This window comes from Lactuca serriola, chromosome 5, assembly GCF_051521515.1.
Source record: "Lactuca serriola cultivar US96UC23 chromosome 5, Lser_US96UC23_V15, whole genome shotgun sequence".
Classification (NCBI taxonomy): Eukaryota; Viridiplantae; Streptophyta; class Magnoliopsida; order Asterales; family Asteraceae; genus Lactuca; species Lactuca serriola.
The window spans coordinates 253,292,216-253,315,195 of NC_136412.1; the positions used below are offsets into that span (position 1 = coordinate 253,292,216).

Sequence of the window (22,980 nt, forward strand, 5' to 3'; positions counted from 1 at the left end):
TACTCAAGATCTAGAGATCCCAATAATAGATCCCCATGTCATGGACATGGTGGGTTCCATATATGTATTTTTAGAATCTATCAATATTATTTAACAAGACCATACCATAGGTATAACTGAGCTGGAGTAACAAGACAATAATAGTACCAAGTAAAAAAATAATAATGGCAACAATCCAAATAACTTTCATCATATTTGACATGACTTTAATTTGAAACATTTGTGTTTGGAATATCGACTATATATACAGTTTTGGCAACCCACAAAAAGAGAACCATATAAAGTAAAGTAGAACAGGACATTGTATGACAAGATTGCACAATATGTCCAAAACCATTACCAGGGACAATTTTGTCGCCACATCATAACTGCCCTCTTGTCGGTCAGCATTACAATTATCGCGAAACTGTTATTTTCGTAGTAGCAAGCAATTTAAAAGGACGACGAAACAAAAATATAACATCTCAAACACTAACTTTCAACGTTATAATAATACTTGGTGTGTGTGTGTGTGTGAGAGTGAGTGAGAGCTCTCGTGTTGCCCCTATTAAAATAGGTTGTTTCTCATTCATTTTATTTACTCCACGACCTAAGGCCTACTACTCTACGCAATTCTTATCTCCCAAAAAGAAGCCTAGATTCGAATATGAATCCCATAGATGAAGAAAAGAACTGGCTGACTCTTTACGTGAGACAAAAGCTTCAAGATTCTTGTTCAAGATCAAAACCAATTTCAGTGAGGATATGCCATTTCTGCAAGAGGAAGTTCTACAGCCCACAAGCACTTGGGGGTCATCAAAATGCTCATAAAAGGGAGAGAGATGCAGCAAGAAGATACCACTCCCTTAACATGGACACTAAGTTCCCAATTCATCGAACACTTGGTGTGCATACCCACTCGCTTCCACATAAACCAACCACAAATGAAGGGAAAATGACAATGGGTGGGTCTGGAGCTACATGGGCGAATGGTGAAGAGGGCTTAATGTGGCCTGGGAGTTTTTATTTGGATTCACAAATGGTGGCTTCTCAGCCGTTGCATTAAATCTCACTTGATTTAACCCTCAAGTTGTGATTTTGGTAATCTATTTTATGTATGTATGTATGTATAAACTTTGTTGATTAGGTTTATTTAAAATGTGTATGTGCTTCTTGTGATGATTTTGTTGCAAGTGTGTATGGGTTTTTTTAAGTTTATATATATAGGCAATGCGCAAGTTAAATGAAAAAGGAAGTTGATATATCATAATATACATACACAGATTTATGATAATCACTTAGTCGTACAGAAAGCATATATATATATATATATATATATATATATATATATATATATATATATATATATATATATATATATATAAAAGTTGAGATTACTGAAATTAAATAAAGTAAAGCTTAAAGTTACAGGGTATTAGGGATTACTGATAATTCCAATGTATTTTCATTTAAATTTATCCTGAATGCTCACACATGGTACTAGAGTTCTAGTTTTTTTATCTGGTCCTAAAAATTTATATTTTGTCGTGCTTCTCTTGTACAAAATGTTTTCAATTGCTTTATGTGATTATGGCATTATTCCAGTAACATACTGACTAATTATCTACAAATTAAGAAGAAGACTGAAGATGGAGTGTATAACCTTCTGAATTTCCAGGGACTTCAACTGGTGGTAGGGCTTCCTTCTTCCAGGCAAGTAAAGCATCAAAAGCATTAAAGTGAACTTTTATGCCACTGCTCAAGCTTTTCTTCCCACCTGCAAAAGGTTTTGGAAAACAGTATCCAACTTATCAGGAATGAAGAAGGGATTTTTGGAAGAAATGTGACATGGTAACTCTAAGAAATGTAAGTTGTGAAAACAATTGTAACAAAAAGGAAAAAACATGATGTGAATGATAAATTAGGATCTATTTTCTAGTTCTTAAAGATATATTTTCATAATATAGTGTTCTTCATAACTTGCAAGAGGCTACAGACAAATTATTTAATTGCAAATATACCAATTCAGAATTACAATTTATGCGTGAGCTTAATATCTATAACTTGTTTGTCACCCTACTTAAAATTAAATAGATATGTGGAATGTAGATACAAATCTAGGTTTTCATTTATTTCTTTTTACGATTTTTTTGGGGGAAGGAGGGAGGGGAGAGGGGGCTGGTATTGGGGATTACAATTTCTTCTGAGTCAAATCTCAGGAGGTGAGAATTGAACGGTTGCTGGACTCGATCTCCCAGCAATGAATGCGGAGTCCTCTACGTCCGTCCGGTAGAAGCTCTGCTCCGGCGGCTTTTACCTCTTTTTCGTCCGATTCCCACGCCATCTTTGTATGTGAGTCGGAGTCGTAGGTGGTGTTTGCTGAAAATTGAGATTTGCACTCAACAACAACGCCACTGGAGCATCTAGGTTTGAACGATACCTTCTTCCGATTTTACTATTTTATGTACCGAGTACGAGTGAATAGTGATCAAATTAATTTTCATATCATTCTCTTACACCCCGCTCCCGAGTTGTAGCAAAGAAAAGAAGAGAAGAGAAAAGAAAGTAAGGAGAGAAAAGAAGAGAAAAGAAAGGAAAAAGAAATTGTCATTTGTGCTCCCGAGTTGGAGAGAAATGGAAGGAAAGTTAAACATTTTGTTCTTTCTTTTCAAATCCTCCCAAATCGGGAGGAAAGGTAGGAGAGAAAGTTTTCCTTCCATTTCCTTTCACTTCCTTCCTTTAGTGAAACTCGGGAGCACCATTCTCTCTTGCTTTTCTTTCATTTCCTCCCATTTCCTTTCTTTTCTCTCTTCAAGTGGAACTCGGGAGCGGGGTGTTATATTACAGAAAATTGCAAAATTAGTACCTATAGTTTCTGATTTTTTTTTTTAAATAATAAAATGCACCACAAGTTTAAAATGAGATTTTTTTTGGGGGAGAATTTTGGATTTTGTCCTTATGTTAAAATGACGATTATACCTCTTTAATTTATTTAAAAATATAGCTAACAAAATGAAACTATTCTAAAAACTTCAAGAAATTTATATATATATATATATATATATATATATATATATATATATAATTTAGTGGTTTTGGAAAATAAACTATAATTTAATCAACAAGTTAAACCATTGACAGTTTTTCACATACCTAAATCTATCTTTGTATGTACTGGATGGATCCACATCCAGCGTCAACCTTACAAAAAAGTTATTGAAAGAAACGCTTTTGTAAGAAGAATGGTATATTCACAACAAGAAAATTAATCCCTCACACAAGTTGTTAAGACTTTTACTTTTATATGGGTATTATTAGTCTTTTATGAGAGAACAAAAAGGTTAGATCATTCCCTTTTTTTAATAAAGAATACACCACTAATAAAAGAAACATCGCCTATGGGTTGAGATATGCTTTTTCCAAGTTGACTAATATATAGTATAATGGAATTTTACTATATCTAGTCATAACCTTTTAAACAAAATATTATGTATATTACAGTAAAAAATCTTTTCATAAACCCCACCACATATCTATCTCAAAACAATTTATGGCCGGATACACTTAACATTATTGCAAACACATGATAGTGGACAAACTATATAATATGCGTTATAACAACAAACACTTATCATTACCCCACCCTGGTCCATCCGATGATACTCAAGATCTAGAGATCCCAATAATAGATCCCCATGTCATGGACATGGTGGGTTCCATATATGTATTTTTAGAATCATCAATATTATTTAACAAGACCATACCATAGTTATAACTGAGCTGGAGTAACAAGACAACAATAGTACAAGTAAAAAATAATAATGGCAACAATCCAAATAATTTTCATCATATTTGGCATGAATTTAACCGGAAACATCAACCCACAAAAAGAGAACCATATAAAGTAAAGTAGGAGTAGGACAGGACACTGTATGACAAGATTGCACAATATGTCTGAAACTATTACCTAGGACAATTTTGTCGTCACATCTTTCCTACCCTCGTACAACAAACCATATATCTGGATATTGTTGTTTTTTTAATATTTTACTGCTTAATGTTAGACCCAAAGTAAAAAGTCTAATTCAAATGGTTTTTATTCGTTTTTATAAATAAAAAAAAACATTTTATATAAACAAACATCATTAACCGTTCAGCCACTTTACCAATACATTAATGTGTGTCTGTTGGCAAGATGATTTTTTTTTTTGACACGGCAAACTATCCTTACTCCTAATCTAATCATAAACACCACCTATGTCTCCTAACGAGACTTGAACCCATGACCTCTCATTTGAGAGAGTCACTCCTTACCGCTAGGCCAAAGACCCTTTGGTGTTGGCAAGATGACATGATTACAATAAGTGTGTAATTGTTATTCTCGTAGTGGCAAGCAACTTAATAGGATGATGACACGAACATGTCACATCTTAAGCCTAAACTTACAACGTTATAATAATACTTGGTGTGTGTGTGTGTGAGAGAGAGAAAGAGAGGGTTTGTGTTGCGCCTATTAAAATTGGTTGTTTCCCTTGTATTTTATTTCCTCCATGATCTAAGGCTTACTACTCTACACAAATCTTATCTCCCAAAAAGAAGCCTAAATTAGAATATGAATCCCATAGATGAAGAAAAGAATTGGCTGAATCTTAACGTGGGACAAAACTTTGAAGATTCTTATCCAAGATCAAAACCAATCTCAGTGAAGATATGCCACTTCTGCAAGAGGAAGTTCTACAGCCCACAAGCACTTGGGGGTCATCAAAATGCTCACAAAAGGGAGAGAGATGCAGCAAGAAGATACCACTCCCTTAACATGGACACTAAGTTCCCAATTCATCGAACACTTGGTGTGCATACCCACTCGCTTCCACATAAACCAACCACAAAGGAAGGGAAAACGATAATGGGTGGGTCTGGAGCAACATGGGCGAATGGTGAAGAGGGAGTGGGTTTAATGTGGAGTGGAAGTTTTTATTTGGATTCACAAATGGTGGCTCCTCAGCCTTCGGATCAACTCTCACTTGATTTAACCCTCAAGTTGTGACTTTGGTAAATCTATTTTATGTATAAACTTTGTTGATTAGGCTTATTTAGATTGTGTATGTGCTTCTTCTGATGATTTTGTTGCGAGTGTGTGTGTATGGGTTCTTTAAGTTTATATATAGGTAATGCAGAAGTTAAATGAAAAAGGAAGTGGATATATCATATATCATATATCATATACATAATACATCAACAGATTTATGATAATCACTTAGTTGTCCAGAAAGCATAGATATATATATTATGATTATCATACGGCTATTGATTTTATAAAAGTTGAGATTACTGAAAATAAATAAAGTAAAGCTTACAGTTAACAGGGTATCAGGAAGGGAATTTAAGCTTTTGGGTGTTGTGGAAGACAATGGGAAGCCTTTGACTGATGATTTTTGGATGGTTGTATGAGGCAGAATCAGAAGGATATCTTTTCTGTGCAGTGTATTGATTATCTTAAAACGAAATTCAATAAAAAATCATAAACTTAAACTTTGCCACTCTTTTGCTAAAAGGGAACCTTATCTTATTTGAGGTAGTGGAGTGGGAGTGAACGAGGTTTTATCATTTACGTCTCCGACTCTCTGTTTTATAATGTTTGTTTCCAAGGATAAAGATTTATAAAAGTGGGTTTTGATTATGAATCTAAATTTATTTTGTAATAAGTTAAGATTTTGATTTTTGGGATTTTGGTTGAAATTATTTGATTTAGGGTTCTTCAGAGGGAAGATGAAAAAGACAAGGGAAAAATGGTCATTTTGACAATTTTAACAGCTAGGCTGTTAAATTTGACGATCCAAGGACATGGACCAAAATTTTCAATTTACTTAGACATTTAACGGCTGAATTTGCATTTATTTAGAAACAAGCAAACGTGTGATGCTTTGCTTTCTTTCCATTTTAAATTATTAAGATTCTCTTAAAAAAAAACATTGACCATTAAGTTTGAGAGAGTGAAAATGGGCTTACAGAAGCAAGAGCCTTAAATGTAGTTTCCCTCCAGCAAATCTCTCGAATGATGAGTGGCTTTGAATTCTGATTAAAAGTGCAAAAGACACGAGTATCCCTCAATCTCATTAGGGCACCATCAACTCTAAGCTGTAACAACAGATACACATACATGAATATTATTATTATAAAAAAATTACATGATTATTTGTATTAGACAATTAACAAACACATTAATTAAACCAAACTACCTAGACAGAAAAATCACAAAGAAAGTCGGTTCTAGCGATGAATTTATATGAAAACAAGGACTTATGTATAATAACTTTTCATATTTGTTCAAATGGATGTCTGAGTTACACATTAGCAATAACGTGATATAACGTAATTAGCATACTTTTAAAAAACTAATCCTGATGTTTTCAAAATTCAAACATTAATTTTTATACTTATTTCATTTAATTAAAAATCAATTCTACAAAATTAATATGAGAGGTAGGGTTGATAGGAGAGAACAGTGGAATTGGGAAATGAATGTAGAGAATGGGTTTTTCATAATTAACAAAGGGTATATTTGGGAGAATTCAAAAAAAGCTCCATAAGCTCATTGAAACGATAGTCTAAGTAGCTTTTTAAAAAGACTTATTAGCTACTTTTAAGCTTGCCAAAAATGAAAACCTAAATAAGCTGGTTGTGGTGTGCCAAACATAGCCTAACTATTAGAAAAGGATCAAAGAGAGTACTCCTTTTACTCCCTTAGATGGGTGTATAGCAACTTAAATAATCAATTAATCATGATCATAAAATATGCAATCAATCATGACATTAAAAAGAATATATACTCAATTGTTAAAGAAAAAATCTTTGGACATAAAGAAAAGGGGGAGCCTAGTATTGTTAGGTAGGCTAGTAATGAAAATAGGGTACATTTGTTGGTTAGTTGATTCAAATAATCACTGCCATGTGTCTTTAATAATTACTGCATTAGTTGAGTCTTAAAAGTTGTCTTTCAGTTATAAAAGTCAAGAGTCATGGTCTGTCTTTTTTATCTTTCTTTCAGTTCATGTTTTGTTTCCTATTTAAGCTATGGCAGTGAAATATTATCCTTTTTCCCTTCTCCTATTTACATACAACAACATTGGCACGTCTAGTTATTCCTCAAAAACAATAACAAAACTAATCAAAGCACTAATTGTAGTTATAAGTTATAAATGAACACAAACTTATAACTCCAATCCATTTCCATGTGAATTTATCTCTCACATGGTACTAGAGTTCTAGTTTTTTTATCTGGTCCTCAAAATTTATATTTCGTCCTGGTTCTCTTGTACATAATGTTTTCGATTGCTTTATGAGTTTATGTGATTATGGCATTATTCCAGTAACATACTGACTAATTATCTACAAATTAAGAAGAAGACTGAAGATGGAGTGTATAACCTTCTGAATTTCCAGGGACTTCAACTGGTGGTAGGGCTTCCTTCTTCCAGGCAAGTAAAGCATCAAAAGCATTAAAGTGAACTTTTATGCCACTGCTCAAGCTTTTCTTCCCACCTGCAAAAGGTTTTGGAAAACAGTATCCAACTTATCAGGAATGAAGAAGGGATTTTTGGAAGAAATGTGACATGGTAACTCTAAGAAATGTAAGTTGTGAAAACAATTGTAACAAAAAGGAAAAAACATGATGTGAATGATAAATTAGGATCTATTTTCTAGTTCTTAAAGATATATTTTCATAATATAGTGTTCTTCATAACTTGCAAGAGGCTACAGACAAATTATTTAATTGCAAATATACCAATTCAGAATTACAATTCATGCGTGAGCTTAATATCTATAACTTGTTTGTCACCCTACTTAAAATTAAATAGATATGTAGAATGTAGATACAAATCTAGGTTTTCATTTATTTCTTTTAACGATTTTTTTGGGGGAAGGAGGGAGGGGAGAGGGGGCTGGTATTTGGGATTACAATTTCTTCTGAGTCAAATCTCAGGAGGTGAGAATTGAGCGGTTGCTAGACTCGATCTCCCGGCCATGAATGCGGAGTCCCCTACGTCCGTCCGGTAGAAGCTCTGCTCCGGCGGCTTTTACCTCTTTTTCGTCCGATTCCCACGCCATCTTTGTATGTGAGTCGGAGTCGTAGGCGGTGTTTGCTGAAAAATTGAGATTTGCACTCAACAACCACGCCAACTGTAGCATCTAGGTTTGAACGATACCTTCTTCCAATTTTACTATTTTAGTAATGTCATGTACCGAGTACGAGTGAATAGTGATCAAATTAATTTTCATATGATTCTCTTATATTACAGAAAATTGCAAAATTAGTCCCTATAGTTTCTAATTTTTAAAAAAAATAATAATAAAATGCACCACAAGTTTAAAATGAGATTTTTTTTTTTGGGGAGAATTTTGGATTTTGTCCTTATGTTAAAATGACCATTATACCTCTTTAATTTATTTAAAAATATAGCTAACAAAATGAAACTATTCTAAAAACTTCAAGAAATTTATATAAAACAATATATATAATTTAGTGGTTTTGGAAAATAAACTATAATTTAATCAACAAATTAAACCATTGACAGTTTTTCATATACCTAAATCTAGGGGGTGTTTGGCTTAGCTTTTTAAATGTCAAAAGAACTTTTTGGAAAAGTTGCAAAAAGTCAGGTTCTCCTAACTTTTCCAAAAAGTTGATTTTCCTTCTATCCAAACAGAAAATTGCAAAATTAGTCCCTATAGTTTCTAATTTTTTAAAAAAATAATAATAAAATGCACCACAAGTTTAAAATGAGATTTTTTTTTTTGGGGAGAATTTTGGATTTTGTCCTTATGTTAAAATGACCATTATACCTCTTTAATTTATTTAAAAATATAGCTAACAAAATGAAACTATTCTAAAAACTTCAAGAAATTTATATAAAACAATATATATAATTTAGTGGTTTTGGAAAATAAACTATAATTTAATCAACAAATTAAACCATTGACAGTTTTTCATATACCTAAATCTAGGGGGTGTTTGGCTTAGCTTTTTAAATGTCAAAAGAACTTTTTGGAAAAGTTGCAAAAAGTCAGGTTCTCCTAACTTTTCCAAAAAGTTGATTTTCCTTCTATCCAAACAGAAAATTGCAAAATTAGTCCCTATAGTTTCTAATTTTTTAAAAAAATAATAATAAAATGCACCACAAGTTTAAAATGAGATTTTTTTTTTTGGGGAGAATTTTGGATTTTGTCCTTATGTTAAAATGACCATTATACCTCTTTAATTTATTTAAAAATATAGCTAACAAAATGAAACTATTCTAAAAACTTCAAGAAATTTATATAAAACAATATATATAATTTAGTGGTTTTGGAAAATAAACTATAATTTAATCAACAAATTAAACCATTGACAGTTTTTCATATACCTAAATCTAGGGGGTGTTTGGCTTAGCTTTTTAAATGTCAAAAGAACTTTTTGGAAAAGTTGCAAAAAGTCAGGTTCTCCTAACTTTTCCAAAAAGTTGATTTTCCTTCTATCCAAACAGAAAATTGCAAAATTAGTCCCTATAGTTTCTAATTTTTTAAAAAAATAATAATAAAATGCACCACAAGTTTAAAATGAGATTTTTTTTTTTGGGGAGAATTTTGGATTTTGTCCTTATGTTAAAATGACCATTATACCTCTTTAATTTATTTAAAAATATAGCTAACAAAATGAAACTATTCTAAAAACTTCAAGAAATTTATATAAAACAATATATATAATTTAGTGGTTTTGGAAAATAAACTATAATTTAATCAACAAATTAAACCATTGACAGTTTTTCATATACCTAAATCTAGGGGGTGTTTGGCTTAGCTTTTTAAATGTCAAAAGAACTTTTTGGAAAAGTTGCAAAAAGTCAGGTTCTCCTAACTTTTCCAAAAAGTTGATTTTCCTTCTATCCAAACAGAAAATTGCAAAATTAGTCCCTATAGTTTCTAATTTTTTAAAAAAATAATAATAAAATGCACCACAAGTTTAAAATGAGATTTTTTTTTTTGGGGAGAATTTTGGATTTTGTCCTTATGTTAAAATGACCATTATACCTCTTTAATTTATTTAAAAATATAGCTAACAAAATGAAACTATTCTAAAAACTTCAAGAAATTTATATAAAACAATATATATAATTTAGTGGTTTTGGAAAATAAACTATAATTTAATCAACAAATTAAACCATTGACAGTTTTTCATATACCTAAATCTAGGGGGTGTTTGGCTTAGCTTTTTAAATGTCAAAAGAACTTTTTGGAAAAGTTGCAAAAAGTCAGGTTCTCCTAACTTTTCCAAAAAGTTGATTTTCCTTCTATCCAAACTTCAAAAGTAGCTTTTAAAAATCTTTTGTCAAACATCTTTTAACTTTGATCTTTTCTTAAAAGGGCTTTTGGCCTTTGAAAAACTAAGTCAAATACCCCCCTATCTTTCTATGTGCTGGATGTATCCACATCCAGCGTCAACCTTATAAAAAAAGTTATTGAAAGAAACGCTTTTGTAAGAAGAATGGTATATTCACAACAAGAAAATTAATCCCTCACACAAGTTGTTAAGACTTGTGTATGGGTACTATTAGTCTTTTACGAGAGAACAAAAAGGTTAAATCATTCCCTTTTTTTAATAAAGAATACACCACTAATAAAAGAAACATCGCCTATGGGTTGAGATATGCTTTTTCCAAGTTGGCTAAATATTATGTATATTACTGTAAAAAAATCTTTTCATAAACTCCACATATCTATCTCAAAACAATTTATAGTGGAGAACTATTTGCCTTATAATAATATTCCCGATAATAACAAGCACGTGTCATTACCATACCCCTGGTCCATCCGATGATACTCGAGATCTAGAGATCCCCATGTCATGGACATGGTGGGTTCCATATATGTATTTTTAGAATCATCAATATTATTTAACAAGACCATACAATAGGTATAGCTGAGCTGGAGTAGCAAGACAATAATAGTACCAAGTAAAAGATAATAATGGCAACAATCCAAATATCTTTCATCATATTTGACATGAGTTTAATTGGAAACATCTATGTGTCGAATATCAGCTATCCACAGTTATGGCAACCCACAAAAAAATAACCATATAAAGTAAAGACAGGACATTGAATGACAAGATTGCACAATATGTCCAAAACTACTGCCTAGGTCAATTTTACCGATACAACGTTATAATAATACTTGGTGTGTGTGTATGTGTGTGTGTGTGTGAGAGAGAGAGGGGGGTACCCCTATTAAAATAGGTTGTTTCTCATGTATTTTAATTACCCCATGATCTAAGGCCTACTACTCTACACACATCTTATCTCCCAAAAAGAAGCCTAAATTTGAATATTCTATCCTAAGATGAATCCCGTAGTAGATGAAGAAAAGAATTGGCTGAATCTTAACGTGGGCCAAAAGCTTCAAGATTCTTGTTCAAGATCAAAAACAATTTCAGGGAAGAAATGCCGTTTCTGCAAGAGGAAGTTCTACAGCCCACAAGCACTTGGGGGTCATCAAAATGCTCATAAAAGGGAGAGAGATGCAGCAAGAAGATACCACTCCCTTAACATGGACACTAAGTTCCCAATTCATCGAACACTTGGTGTGCATACCCACTCGCTTCCATATAACCCAACCACAAATGAAGGGAAAACGACAATGGGTGGGTCTGGAGCTACATGGGCGAATGGTGAAGAGGGAGTGGGTTTAATGTGTAGTGGAAGTTTTTATTTGGATTCACAAATGGCGGCTCCTCAGCCGTCGGATCAACTCTCACTTGATTTAACCCTCAAGTTGTGGTTTTGGTAATCTACTTTATGTATGTATGTATAAACTTTGTTGATTAGGTTTATTTAAATTGTGTATGTGCTTCTTCTGATGATTTTGTTGCAAGTGTGTGTATGGGTTTTTTTAAGTTTATATATATAGGTAATGCGGAAGTTAAATGAAAAAGGAAGTGGATATATCATAAAATACATCCACAGGTTTACGATAATCACTTACTCGTCCAAAAAGCATATATATATATATATATATATATATATATATATATATTATGATTATCACACAGCTATTGATTTTATAAAAGTTGAGATTACTGAAAATAAATAAAGCAAAGCTTACAGTTAACAGGGTATCAGGAAGGGATTTTAAGCTTTTGGGTGTTGTGGAAGACAATGGGAAGCCTTTGACTGATGATGTTTGATCGTTGTATGAGGCAGAATCAGAAGGATATCCTTTCTGCACATTTTATTGATTATCTTAAAACTAAATTCAATAAAAAAATCATAAACTTAAACTTTGCCACTCTTTTGCTAAAAGGGAACCTTATCTTATTTGAGGTAGTGGAGTGGGAGCGAACGAGGTTTTATCATTTATGTCTCTGATTTGAACTCAAATTTGTATATTCTGATCTTCTATTTCTATCAGTTTGTATATGAGGTTTTATCATTTTTGTCTCTGACTCTCTGTTTTATGAATTTCGTCTTCCAGCTTAAGAGAGTTATTGCATCTACTAAGGGTTTTGATTATGAATCTAAATTTATTTTGTATTAAGTTAAGATTTTGATTTTTGGGATTTTGGTTGAAATTGTTTGATTTAGGGTTCTTCAGAGGGGAGATGAAAAACACAAGGGAAAAATGGTCATTTTGACAATTTTAACAGCTAGGCTGTTAAATTTGACGATCCAAGGACATGGACCAAAATTTTGAATTTACTTGCCATTTACAAGATGATATATTATATTGCTGACTTTGCAATTATTTAGAAATCAGCAAATATGCGATGCTTTCTTTGCATTTTAAATTATTAAGATTCTCTTAAAAAAACATGGAGCATTGAAGCAAAAGTTTGAAGAGAGTGAAAAGGGGCTTACAGAAGCAAGTGCCTTAAATGATGTTTCCCTCCAGCAAATCTCTCGAAGGATGAGTGGCATTGAATTCTGATTAAAAGTGCAAAAGACACGAGTATCCCTCAATCTCATTAAGGCACCATCAACTCTAAGCTGTAACAACAGATACACATACATGAATATTATTATTATATAAAAAAAATTGCACCAACATATTAAATTATTATTATTTAAAGAGTTTTCAGCTCATCCAGAAACATAAGAGAAGAAACCAACAACTAGGCATCACTCTCTACAAACAGCAAGAAAAATGAAAACCCACCTCAAATTAAATGAATGAAGGTTAAAAAGGATAAGCAAGAAACAGGATATAAATTTAAGATTTTTTTATTTTTACCACTTTCACAGTTAAAAACGAAACCCCACATGGTACTAGAGTTCTAGTCTTTAATGTGGTCCTCAAAATTAATCATGATCATAAAATATGCAAACAATCATTACATAAAAAAATATATACTCAATTGTTAAAGAACAAAATCTTTGGACATAGAGAAAATGGGGAACCTAGTATTGCTAGGTAGGCTAGTAATGACAATAGGGTACATTGGTATGTTTAGTTCTTCTTCAAAAACTAATCAAGCACTAATTGTAATTATACTCTATAAACGAACACAAACTTATAATTCCAATGTATATTCATGTAAATTTCTCACACATGGTACTAGAGTTCTAGTTTTTTTTATCTGCTCCTCAAATTTTATATATTGTCCTGCTTCTCTTGTACACAAACACAATGTTTTCAATTGCTTCATGTACTGACTAAATAACTACAAATTAAGAAGAAGAGTGTATAACCTTCTGAATTTCCAGTGTGCAGCTGCAGGGACTTCAACTGGTGGTAGGGCTTCCTTCTTCCAGCCAAGTAAAGCATCAAAAGCATTGAAGTGGATTTTTGTGCCACTGCTCAAGCTTTTCTTCCCACCTGCAAATGGTTTTGGAAACAGCACCCAACTTATCAGGAATGAAGATATAAGTTCATAAATATAGTGTTCTTCGAAACTTGCAAGAGGCTACATACAATTTATTTTATTGCAAATCTATCAATTCAAAATTACTTAATATCTATAACTTGTGTCACCCTGTTTAAAATTAAATAGATATGGAGATGCAAATCTAGGTTTTCATTTATTTCCTTTTTCCATTTTTTGGGGGAGGGAGGGAGGGAGGGAGGGAGGGAGGGAGGGGGAGCTGGTATTGGGGATTACGTCTCCTTCTTAGTTCTTAATTAAAATCATAGCATGCTAATTATCAAGAATCTCTGCTGTTAAACATGACAGCCAGATGCCAACCCGTGAATCCAAATTATTGGATAAGTACCCAAGTTTTGTATACCAAACCAGGTTTATATTTCCATTTGTCCAAATCTCCCGAAAATAGCTAGTCAATCCATGTTCATAACATTTCGATTTTTCCAAACTCAATCATAATTCAGAAAACAGCTCCTTGCGACCTCATGTAAGATCAAAACAACAGCAGTACTCGATCACTCTCCCAATTCCTAAGAATTCCAAGCTTTACTAAACAGATTATACCAAGAGCCTCTGGAACATTGCCGAAGAAATTACATATTATAACGACAACTTAATACGCAGAATTCAACTCTTATCCAATGTGCTTTAAACAAAAAAATCGATTGTTTAACAACTTAATACCTAAGTCAATTGGCTTATTGGATAATAATTGAATTAAGACAGAGAGATTGAGTGAGTGAGAGAGAGAGAGAGTACGATTGTAGGTTGAGGGAGGTGAGGATTGAACGGTTGCTAGACTCGATCTCCCAGCCATGAATGCGGAGTCCTCTACGTCCGTCCGGTAGAAGCTCAGCTCCGGCGGCTTTTACCTCTTTCTCGTCCGCTTCCCACTCCATCTTTGTATGTGAGTCGGAGTCGTAGGTGGTGTTTGCTGAAAAATTGAGATTTGCAGTCAACCCACGCCAACTATAGCATCTAGGGTGTTTGGGAAAAAAAATTGGGTTAAAAGTTTGTTGACTTTTGTCAAAAGAAAATTTTTAAAAAAGTGTTTGTATTTGCTTTTAAAGTAAAAGCTAACTTTTCAAGTTAGAAAGTCCCAAAAGTCACAAAAAATAGGATTTTATGACTTTTAAAACACTCTCTTTTCATTTTATACAAAAAGTCATTTTAAAAGATCTTTTTTAATATCCAAACATCTTTTGTATTTTTTCTAACTTTTTCAAAAAGTTAAAAGTTAAAAGTTGTTTTAAAAGTCATCCCAAACACCCGGTTTGAATTCAGACTTTACTATTTTAGTTAATGTAAGGGTAAACAGGATAAAAGTCATTAAATTGATATCAACATTTTAATACCGATATTGTATTTTTTTTTTTTCAAAATGATTTTTCATGTGGTATGATTTGATATATTAGATGTGTCAAAATTAAATTTATTTTATAAAAAACATTAAGTTTTTACCTTTTTTAAATTTTGACATAAATGTTTAATAATTCTTTTTTAAATTTTGACATTTTATTTTGTTGTTTCAAATCAAACACATTTATTTCAATTTTGTTTAATATTGACTATATTTCATTTGAACCGTATAAATAATTTGTCATACATTTAAACCATATAAATATAGTTTTTTCATTTAAAAACTATATTTTTATATATATACAAGATTTTTTTTACATTCAAACCATAATGTTATGTATAAATATGTATTAATTATATTATAACCATATTTTACATTAAAAACACAACTTTAAAATGAGTTTAGAAGTGTGGAATATAGAGTCACATATGCTAATTTGATCTCGAGAACATAAAGGTCTGAATGTCGCTTTGATTACCAAGGAATCTAACATAATGAAACTATTCTAAAACTTCAAGAAATTTATATAAATAGTATAATCTAGTGTTTTTGGAAAATAAACTACAATTTAATTAAGGGAAAATGACTTATAAGGGTAAGAAAGTTTCAAAAACATTTAAAAAAGACCATCGAAGTTTTCGCTGTTCAAAAAATACCATCCAACTATAGGCATCGTTCAAAAAATATCAACAAAGATTATATTTTGTTCAAATCTGACCCGGTGGTAACCAGATCTGTCAGGTGAATGGCTGAATGGCTGAGTTGGCAAAGTAATGTCCGAGTTGGCATATTTAGGCAGTGTGTTGGCACATCTACTCAGCATTAAATGAAAAATACATTTTATAAACTGATTTAGGGCATCAGGTGGTCATACGGCTCCTCTCCTCTTAAACAATCAGTTTCTTCAACTCTAATGGCGTCTTCCTGTAAATCGTTCAACTCCAGCTAAAGCTCAAAAATTTCCAAGAAAAAGAGCACAATTGATAAAGCAAATCCTTGTGATTGTGGATACCCTTCTGGATAAGGAAAATCCTTATGTAAACAAGTTAAGAAAGAATTTATGTAAACAAGCTAAGAAATGATCTTTTCATTTAAAACAATGTTACCTTGAATCTAAAGGAATCACAACAGAGGGGCAATTTGGTCACGGTTAAAGGAATCACAATTGAGTGCAGGGGCTGTTTTGGACGGTTTTGGGTGTAGGTCCTGTTTTGGTGTTGTTACAAGCGAATGCTATTTAGATTCCTTATTAACCTCTTTTTGTTGGTTGATAAAGTTTGCTGCTAGAAATGACAAAGTTTAGTCCCTGCAAGTGAAGATTTGCTTCTGGAAATGACAAAGAACTATTTGCGGTTACATGGAAATGACAAAAAAGTAAAAACTATTTGCGTCCCTGCAAGTGAAGATTCCTTATTAACCTCTTTTTTCTGCAATATTATCATGCATAATCACATAACAGCAACAACAACAGGGGCAATTTGGTCAAAACTGTTAAAATAGTTGGTTTTTATAAAAAAAAAAAAAAAAAAAAAAAAAAAAAAAAAAAAAAATAGTATGCAGGGGTATTTTGGTCAATAACGGGGCAGTTTGGTAAAAAATGTTAAGATAATCTTGTTTATTAGCGATTGCCTACCAGAATAAGATGTCAAATTGCCAACAACATCAAGGATAATTTGGTCATGATTTTTTGAAATATTATCATGTATATTCGCGTAAGAGCAACAACAGCAGCGGAAATTTGGTCATGATTTTCTGAATTATTATAATGTATTATTTATTTTCAAAATGAATTATAAGGACAAATATTATTTTTCAAAATGATTTTCTGAATTATTATCATGTACACTATGAAGCTTAATAAAATGAACCGTTAGTTATCTTGAAAAAAGAAATTTTTTCATTTTCAATATTGTTATAATAAGGTTAGATGATACCAATTAAAATCCAAGAGAGAGTCTCCTCCACTATATGAATACATGAGGTCAGGTGGTGAAATATTAACAAAAAACCCTTTAATTAGTTCAGATGATCTGAGATGATACCAAAACTCACAAATAACTAGCTAGAGATCATCTTACAATTAAACAACATCATCAGATTAAAATTACAAGTTTATCTTGCGAAATAGAGGCGCTAATCAGATAATTACAAGAAAAACACAATCTTTTATATATGGCCAGTTTCCTAAGCCAAATCTTTTGTTAATCAATAAAAAATGTATCAATGGTAGTATTGATTGATTCATGCTTTGCAGTGTATTTTTCTTGTATAATTAGTTCTTGAAAATTTCTCTTTTGAGTTGTGAAAACATGATAGGTTTCGAAGACATGTGTTGCTCTAAACTGAATTGCTGCAAAATCATATTTTTTTACATGTGTTGTTATTAGCAGGGGCAATCTGGTCATGTCTTTTCTGTTCACCATCACAAATTGCAGCAAAATAAGGGTAGTTTGGTCATAATTGCATAAAAACCAACAAATAGGAGCAATTTGGTCATAATTGCAGCAAATCCAACAAATAGGGCCCATTCTTGCTGGAAAAATCGATGTCACCAAGGCTGAGAACGAATTGATGTCACCAAGTCTATGGAAATCGATTTCACAGAGGGTTCGATTTCATAGAGGGTTATTGAGCGATCGAACCCTAGTTGCTTCACTCTTTAATCGACGTATGAGACTTTTTAATCCTTAATCCACGTAAGATAAACAATACGCCATGTCATTACGTATTTTCGGTTTATTACTTTGATCAGGTCATTTTTTCCAATTAACCTACTGATGCCGGTTACCACTAGGGTGGGATTTGAATAAAATGTAAACTTCGTTGGTATTTTTTGTACGATGCTTATAGTTGGATGGTCTTTTTTAAACACCCAAAACTTCCATGGTTTTTTTTTTAACATTTTTGAAACTTTCTTACCCTTATAAGTCATTTTCCCTTTAATTAACAAGTTAAAGTTAAATCATGACAAAATTGCAAGAATGGTCCCTATGGTATGTTAAAACTAGCAACTTTGGTCCAAAATGGGTTTGGCTCGCAAAGATAGTTCAATAGTTTCGTTTTGTTGCGAGTTTAGTCCAATTACCTATGAATTTTTTTATAATGACGGATTTGGCCCTTATTATTTTATTTTCCATTTTTTTTATTACAACAATTAAAAATCTCTCTCTCTCTCTCTCTCTCTCTCTCTCTCTCTCTCTCTCTCTCTCTCTCTCTCTCTCTCTCTCTCTCTCTCTCTCTCTCTCTCTCTCTCTCTCTCTCTCTCTCTCTCTCTCTCTCTCTCTCTCTCTCTCTCTCTCTCTCTCTCTCTCTCTCTCCAGAAGAAGAACAACCAAGGACCACCTCTGTTTTGCTTCCGTTCTTCTTCCTTCTCCCTTCGATCCAGTCGTTTCCCTTTCCCCTCGATTTGTGGCCACCGACAACGAGAGGAGAGCCAGTGGGAGTTCGTCGGAGATCGACTCCCTTCTCGCGGTTTCCCAGCCGCATCGGAGCTCCTGTCGATCTGCCTTTTCATTCGAATCGATGGTGGGTTTTTGTTTCAGGTATGATTTTGTGTGTGGATTTTGCTTTAGGTCTACCCTTCTTCATCTTCGTTTCAAATTTGGAACCAAGAACATACCTACCTTCAAATTTTGGATTTGGGTTTTATTTCAGATCCAAAACAAGAACGAAGAACACCTATTGTGGATTTGGATTTGGGATGTTGGATGGTGGTGGGTCGTGACAATGGGAGGCGAAGGAGTTGCCACAATCGACTGTAATGGCTCTCTTCGCCGAAGGAGTGAGAAACGAGGGAGATAGACGAGTTGGAGATGAAAGGGAGGTCGAGGAAGGGATTCTGACGGCATCGACTGTGGTTTGTTATTGAGTTCGCCCATATCTGATGAACACACACAAAATCATATCTAAGACACACACACACACACAATAAGATGAACATACACACATAACAAAATCAGATTTCTCTATCTCTCATGTATTTTAGAGGTATTGTCGGAGGGAACAAACCTTCCAGATTTGGGTGATTTGGGTCAGATACCTAAACGGAGGTGGTAATGACATTAGTTTAGCCTATCTGTGATGATGGTGGAATCGATGACTTCATTAGCAAATCACAAGAGGCAGGGCAGTTGATAGCTTAGCACAGTAACTAGGGTCTCATAAGATCTCGACATCACAAACCCTTTGGAACTATGATTGTTATCAAGCTTGAAGGACGAATGGAAGTAAAGGGGTGTCGATGACATTACAAGTGGTGAATCTATTATTGATGATTTCTTGATTGATTATAAAGAATATTCTTAAGTGTGTATTTGTTTGTATGTGGAGTTCTTGATAAAAAAAACAAACCATAAAATGTTTCAGGGGCATGATTTTGATTTTTAAAAAAGATAAAGATATGTAAAAAGAATGATAATGGTGTTTTGTGGATTGTCTTTTAGAGAGAGAGAGAGAAATTTTCTTTTTCTTTTTTATTTTTGTAATAAAAAATTTTAAAAAGGGAAAATACCAAGAGCAAATCCATCATTATAGAAAGTTTTAAAATTTTTGGACTAAACTTGCAACAAAACAAAACTATTGGACCATCCTTGCAAGTCAAACCCATTTTGGACCAAAGTTGTTAATTTTGACATACCATAAGGACCATTCTTGCAATTTTGTCTTAAATCATTCAGTCTTATTTGCATAAAAAAATAGACTAAATTGGGCCTTTAACCGGTTATGATCATGTCTTAAGCCCAATCGCCAAATCCTTAAGACCTTAAACATGCATATACAAGGTGTTTGAGTTTGAATTGAATGCGTAAAAGTTAAAACAATCATATTTTGAATATAAATGAAAGTAAACATACAAAACAATACAATAACAATTACACGGTATAAAAATAAAGATTTAAAGATTTTCATATTCATTTTTATTGAAAAAATATTAAAATTAGAATGAAAGCTACAAATAAAAACTCTCTGGTTTGATATGAATTCATTTTAACAAGAAAAAAAAGGAAGATGAGACAAATCAACGAATGAAAGCTCTTTGGTTTGATACAACATTCGCTTGATCAAAGCAAAAAGAAGCTAACATAAAAAAACTCAAAAGTATCCATTAAATCAACAAAATTTTATCTTTGGATCTTGACATATGTACCAAGAATTAACACCAAAACTCTTCTGATAAGCAAATTCTTCCCAATATTTAACAGAAAATTTCAGCTTCAAACCAGTTAGGCTGCAAACTAAAGATGAATTTTGTATCCATCAAGAAATTAAGCTCCCAAACACTTGTGATTCCATTTATTGTTTCATTCTTCCAAGTAAGAATCTGGAATTTCTAAAGGGCATGCCAATGCTGCAACACACTTGAACTGTTTTCACAAAAACAAAAAATAATCATATCAAATATCTTTATGCAATACATCTCATATTATATAATATATAAATTAAAGATTTAATTACCTTATGTTGTGTATATTTCTCTCTTACTGCTCGAGAAGATGGTGCTCTTCTACCCAACTGTAAGTCATGAATTGCAAGCACACAATCCTTTAATTCAGATGGTTTATATCCAGAATAACATTGCATTTTCAATCCCTGAAACAAAAAAAATTGCATCTTAAACTTTTCAAAAAAAAAAAAGAATAGATTAACTATCCCAATAATTCATAATTTCATAGTCTACAAGGAATTGTTGTAAATGAAGATCTTTCTCACCCATGGATGCTTTTCTGGTTCAAGTGTAAATCTTGCAACAAAAATGGCTGAAGCTGCCACCATTGATGGCAAGAATCTTAAACAACTGTAATCTAACAAGCTTAGCTCCACAAGAAACCAACTCAAAAACTCAAATGAAGAAGATGATGGCTGCATTTCTCCTTGGGCAGCTCTAATGAGAATTCTGCCAACCCAAATATGTGAAAGTGAATATAAAAACAGTTATAATCATAGAAGCATTACTGATTACAGATACATACCTAAGAAAAGTTTTTGGTATTGGATTGCTAAGATCCGAATTCAAAAACTGGAGCAAGGTTTCTTCCATTTGAACCACCTACAAGTTTCATAAAGAAAATACTTAAAGCCTTTGTTGTTGTAGATAATATGAATAGAGGGAAAAAAATGAGAACAAATAGCTAAAAGAAGTGACCTCTTCTTTCGTATAAGTATTGTCGGTTATATAACAATAATCTTCAGCTTGTGGAGGACTAATCTCTTCAAATTTTCTAATAAAAAAGAAAGTAAGCAAAATCAATTATGGGGAAAGTGATGATTAAACAAGGAATTTAAAAGGGGTTCGTGAGCATACGAGGCTACAAGCATGCAAGATACACCAAGAAGCTGGAGTTTGTTTCTGCTTAAAGAATGTGAAGATAGGAATCTGTCGATGTAGGAGACTGTTAAGAACAAGGTATCGGATGCAAGTTTATACTCCTCTGTTACCTCAACCAACCAATCCACTAACACCTCTCGCATTCCTATTGTGATATCCGATTGAACTTTTTCCATATAATCAGCCAATGGCCTTCTCTTTTCCTCGACCTAAACCACGAAATTAAGAACAGGTAGATAAAGAGTCGTATATATTGCATAAATTTGAATCTATAATGAAAACCCCAAAATTAACAAATGAAAAATTGGAGAAAGTACCTCTAATGAGTGAAGATGCTGATATATAAGAGATGCTAACGAAAACTTCTTGGTGTTAATCGATCTGGAAGAGACAGAAACCTCAGTATTCACACACTGAACTGATCTCGGGTTGTGTTTGTTATCCGAGCTATGGATGGAAATGGAAGTTAGGTTTTCCGAATTGGTTAGGTCACCCAAAACCACTCGTCTCTTTGTAGATGGAAGTGGTTTGACAGGGTGGTGATTGGCACCGGTGACGATGGGGAAGGGTCGCTTCCGGGAATCATGGTGGATGACGTTAATGGAGTTTTGTTTGGTATCGTCCATTGTATTGTAGGGTTTGGGGAACTGGGAAGGAGAGGCTGGATGCCGCTGCCGCCCGCCATATGTATAGAGTTCAAAAATGGTGGATTGCCGCGCGGTGTGTGAACTTTTAATATTTGGTTTACCCGGTTTAACAGTTTTCTTTTTGACTTGCTATAAATATTCGTTTGTTCTTTAAATTTTAAAATTTTGATTTCATATATACTAGATTATAGCCCGCATTAAACGCGGGAAACGCATAAAAAAACATATAATGGTTTATAGATATTGTATAATGATTATAAAAAAATATATGGTTATTGGTATTATTGAAATGTGTAGAAAATATATTGAAAACGATAAATATATATAATCATTGAAAGATCTCTTTGTAGACATCATTTTTTGTTTTATTAGTTGAACGATTTTCCTCGTCTCATATAGTTATGATATTTATATATTTATAAACATTTTAATTAGATGTTCCTTGCATAATAATGTTACCTAATTTAAATATATATTGACAACTAATATACCGTTTTTTCTATTGCATTAAATATTGACAACTATTTCATTTATTCAAATAAAATTATGTAATATAATTTATAAAATGTTAAATGTTATATAGATTTAATTTTAGTATATCATCAATAGAGATTCTTTTCTAAATCATGATTGGTTTATTTTAAATTGATTATAAATATAAATGCTACATTTTATGTTTGTTCTTATTTATTTAGTGTTCGTAAGAATTTTGCATTAGTTTTGGCGCAACTTTGAATAATTTTAGTATATCGTCAATGTAATTTGATATATTTGT

General features: G+C 32.5%; 2 protein-coding genes and 1 long non-coding RNA gene across 7 annotated transcripts in view; all 3 read right to left on the minus strand.

Annotated features, from left to right (window-relative positions):
* Window positions 1-14,833, minus strand: part of LOC145054029 (TIP41-like protein) — a 97,450-nt gene extending 82,617 nt beyond the window's left edge. For both annotated transcript variants that reach the window (XM_079002164.1, XM_079002162.1), the window contains exons 1-2: window positions 14,633-14,833; window positions 13,701-13,827 (exon numbers count right to left, since the gene is read on the minus strand). In XM_079002164.1, the coding sequence (XP_078858290.1) occupies window positions 13,701-13,827; window positions 14,633-14,690 (185 nt within the window). In that variant the 5' untranslated portion in view covers window positions 14,691-14,833. The remainder of the gene's footprint in view (window positions 1-13,700; window positions 13,828-14,632) is intronic.
* On the minus strand, window positions 1,415-12,898 carry LOC145054031 (uncharacterized). 4 transcript variants are annotated; one of them, XR_013684683.1, is made up of 6 exons: window positions 12,870-12,898; window positions 12,118-12,234; window positions 7,408-7,521; window positions 5,989-6,117; window positions 3,133-3,180; window positions 1,415-1,756 (listed from the first exon to the last, which is right to left on the minus strand). It is a non-coding gene; the product is annotated as an uncharacterized LOC145054031 (long non-coding RNA). The 4 variants fall into 4 exon arrangements; XR_013684684.1 differs by lacking the exon at window positions 12,118-12,234 and having other exon boundaries at window positions 12,870-12,892; XR_013684681.1 differs by lacking the exons at window positions 12,118-12,234; window positions 12,870-12,898 and adding an exon at window positions 7,940-8,243.
* A 5,369-nt stretch (window positions 14,834-20,202) lies between the features above and the next one.
* On the minus strand, window positions 20,203-22,250 carry LOC145054028 (cyclin-A3-2-like). The gene is made up of 7 exons (XM_079002161.1): window positions 21,876-22,250; window positions 21,535-21,767; window positions 21,376-21,451; window positions 21,203-21,279; window positions 20,943-21,126; window positions 20,688-20,822; window positions 20,203-20,596 (listed from the first exon to the last, which is right to left on the minus strand). Exons 1-7 carry the CDS (start codon window positions 22,182-22,184, stop codon window positions 20,534-20,536), a joined length of 1,077 nt encoding a protein of 358 aa, XP_078858287.1. The 5' UTR covers window positions 22,185-22,250; the 3' UTR covers window positions 20,203-20,533.
* Window positions 22,251-22,980: the final 730 nt, after the last annotated feature.

Excerpts from the sequence above, each read along its gene's own strand:
- LOC145054028 (XM_079002161.1), bottom strand. The coding sequence starts at position 22,184 with ATGGACGATACCAAACAAAACTCCATTAACGTCATCCACCATGATTCC. Across the intron at positions 21,452-21,534 it reads TCTTGCATGCTTGTAGCCTC|AAAATTTGAAGAGATTAGTC; the intron begins GTATGCTCACGA and ends CTTTTTTATTAG. Across the intron at positions 20,597-20,687 it reads AGAAATATACACAACATAAG|TTCAAGTGTGTTGCAGCATT; the intron begins GTAATTAAATCT and ends TTGTGAAAACAG.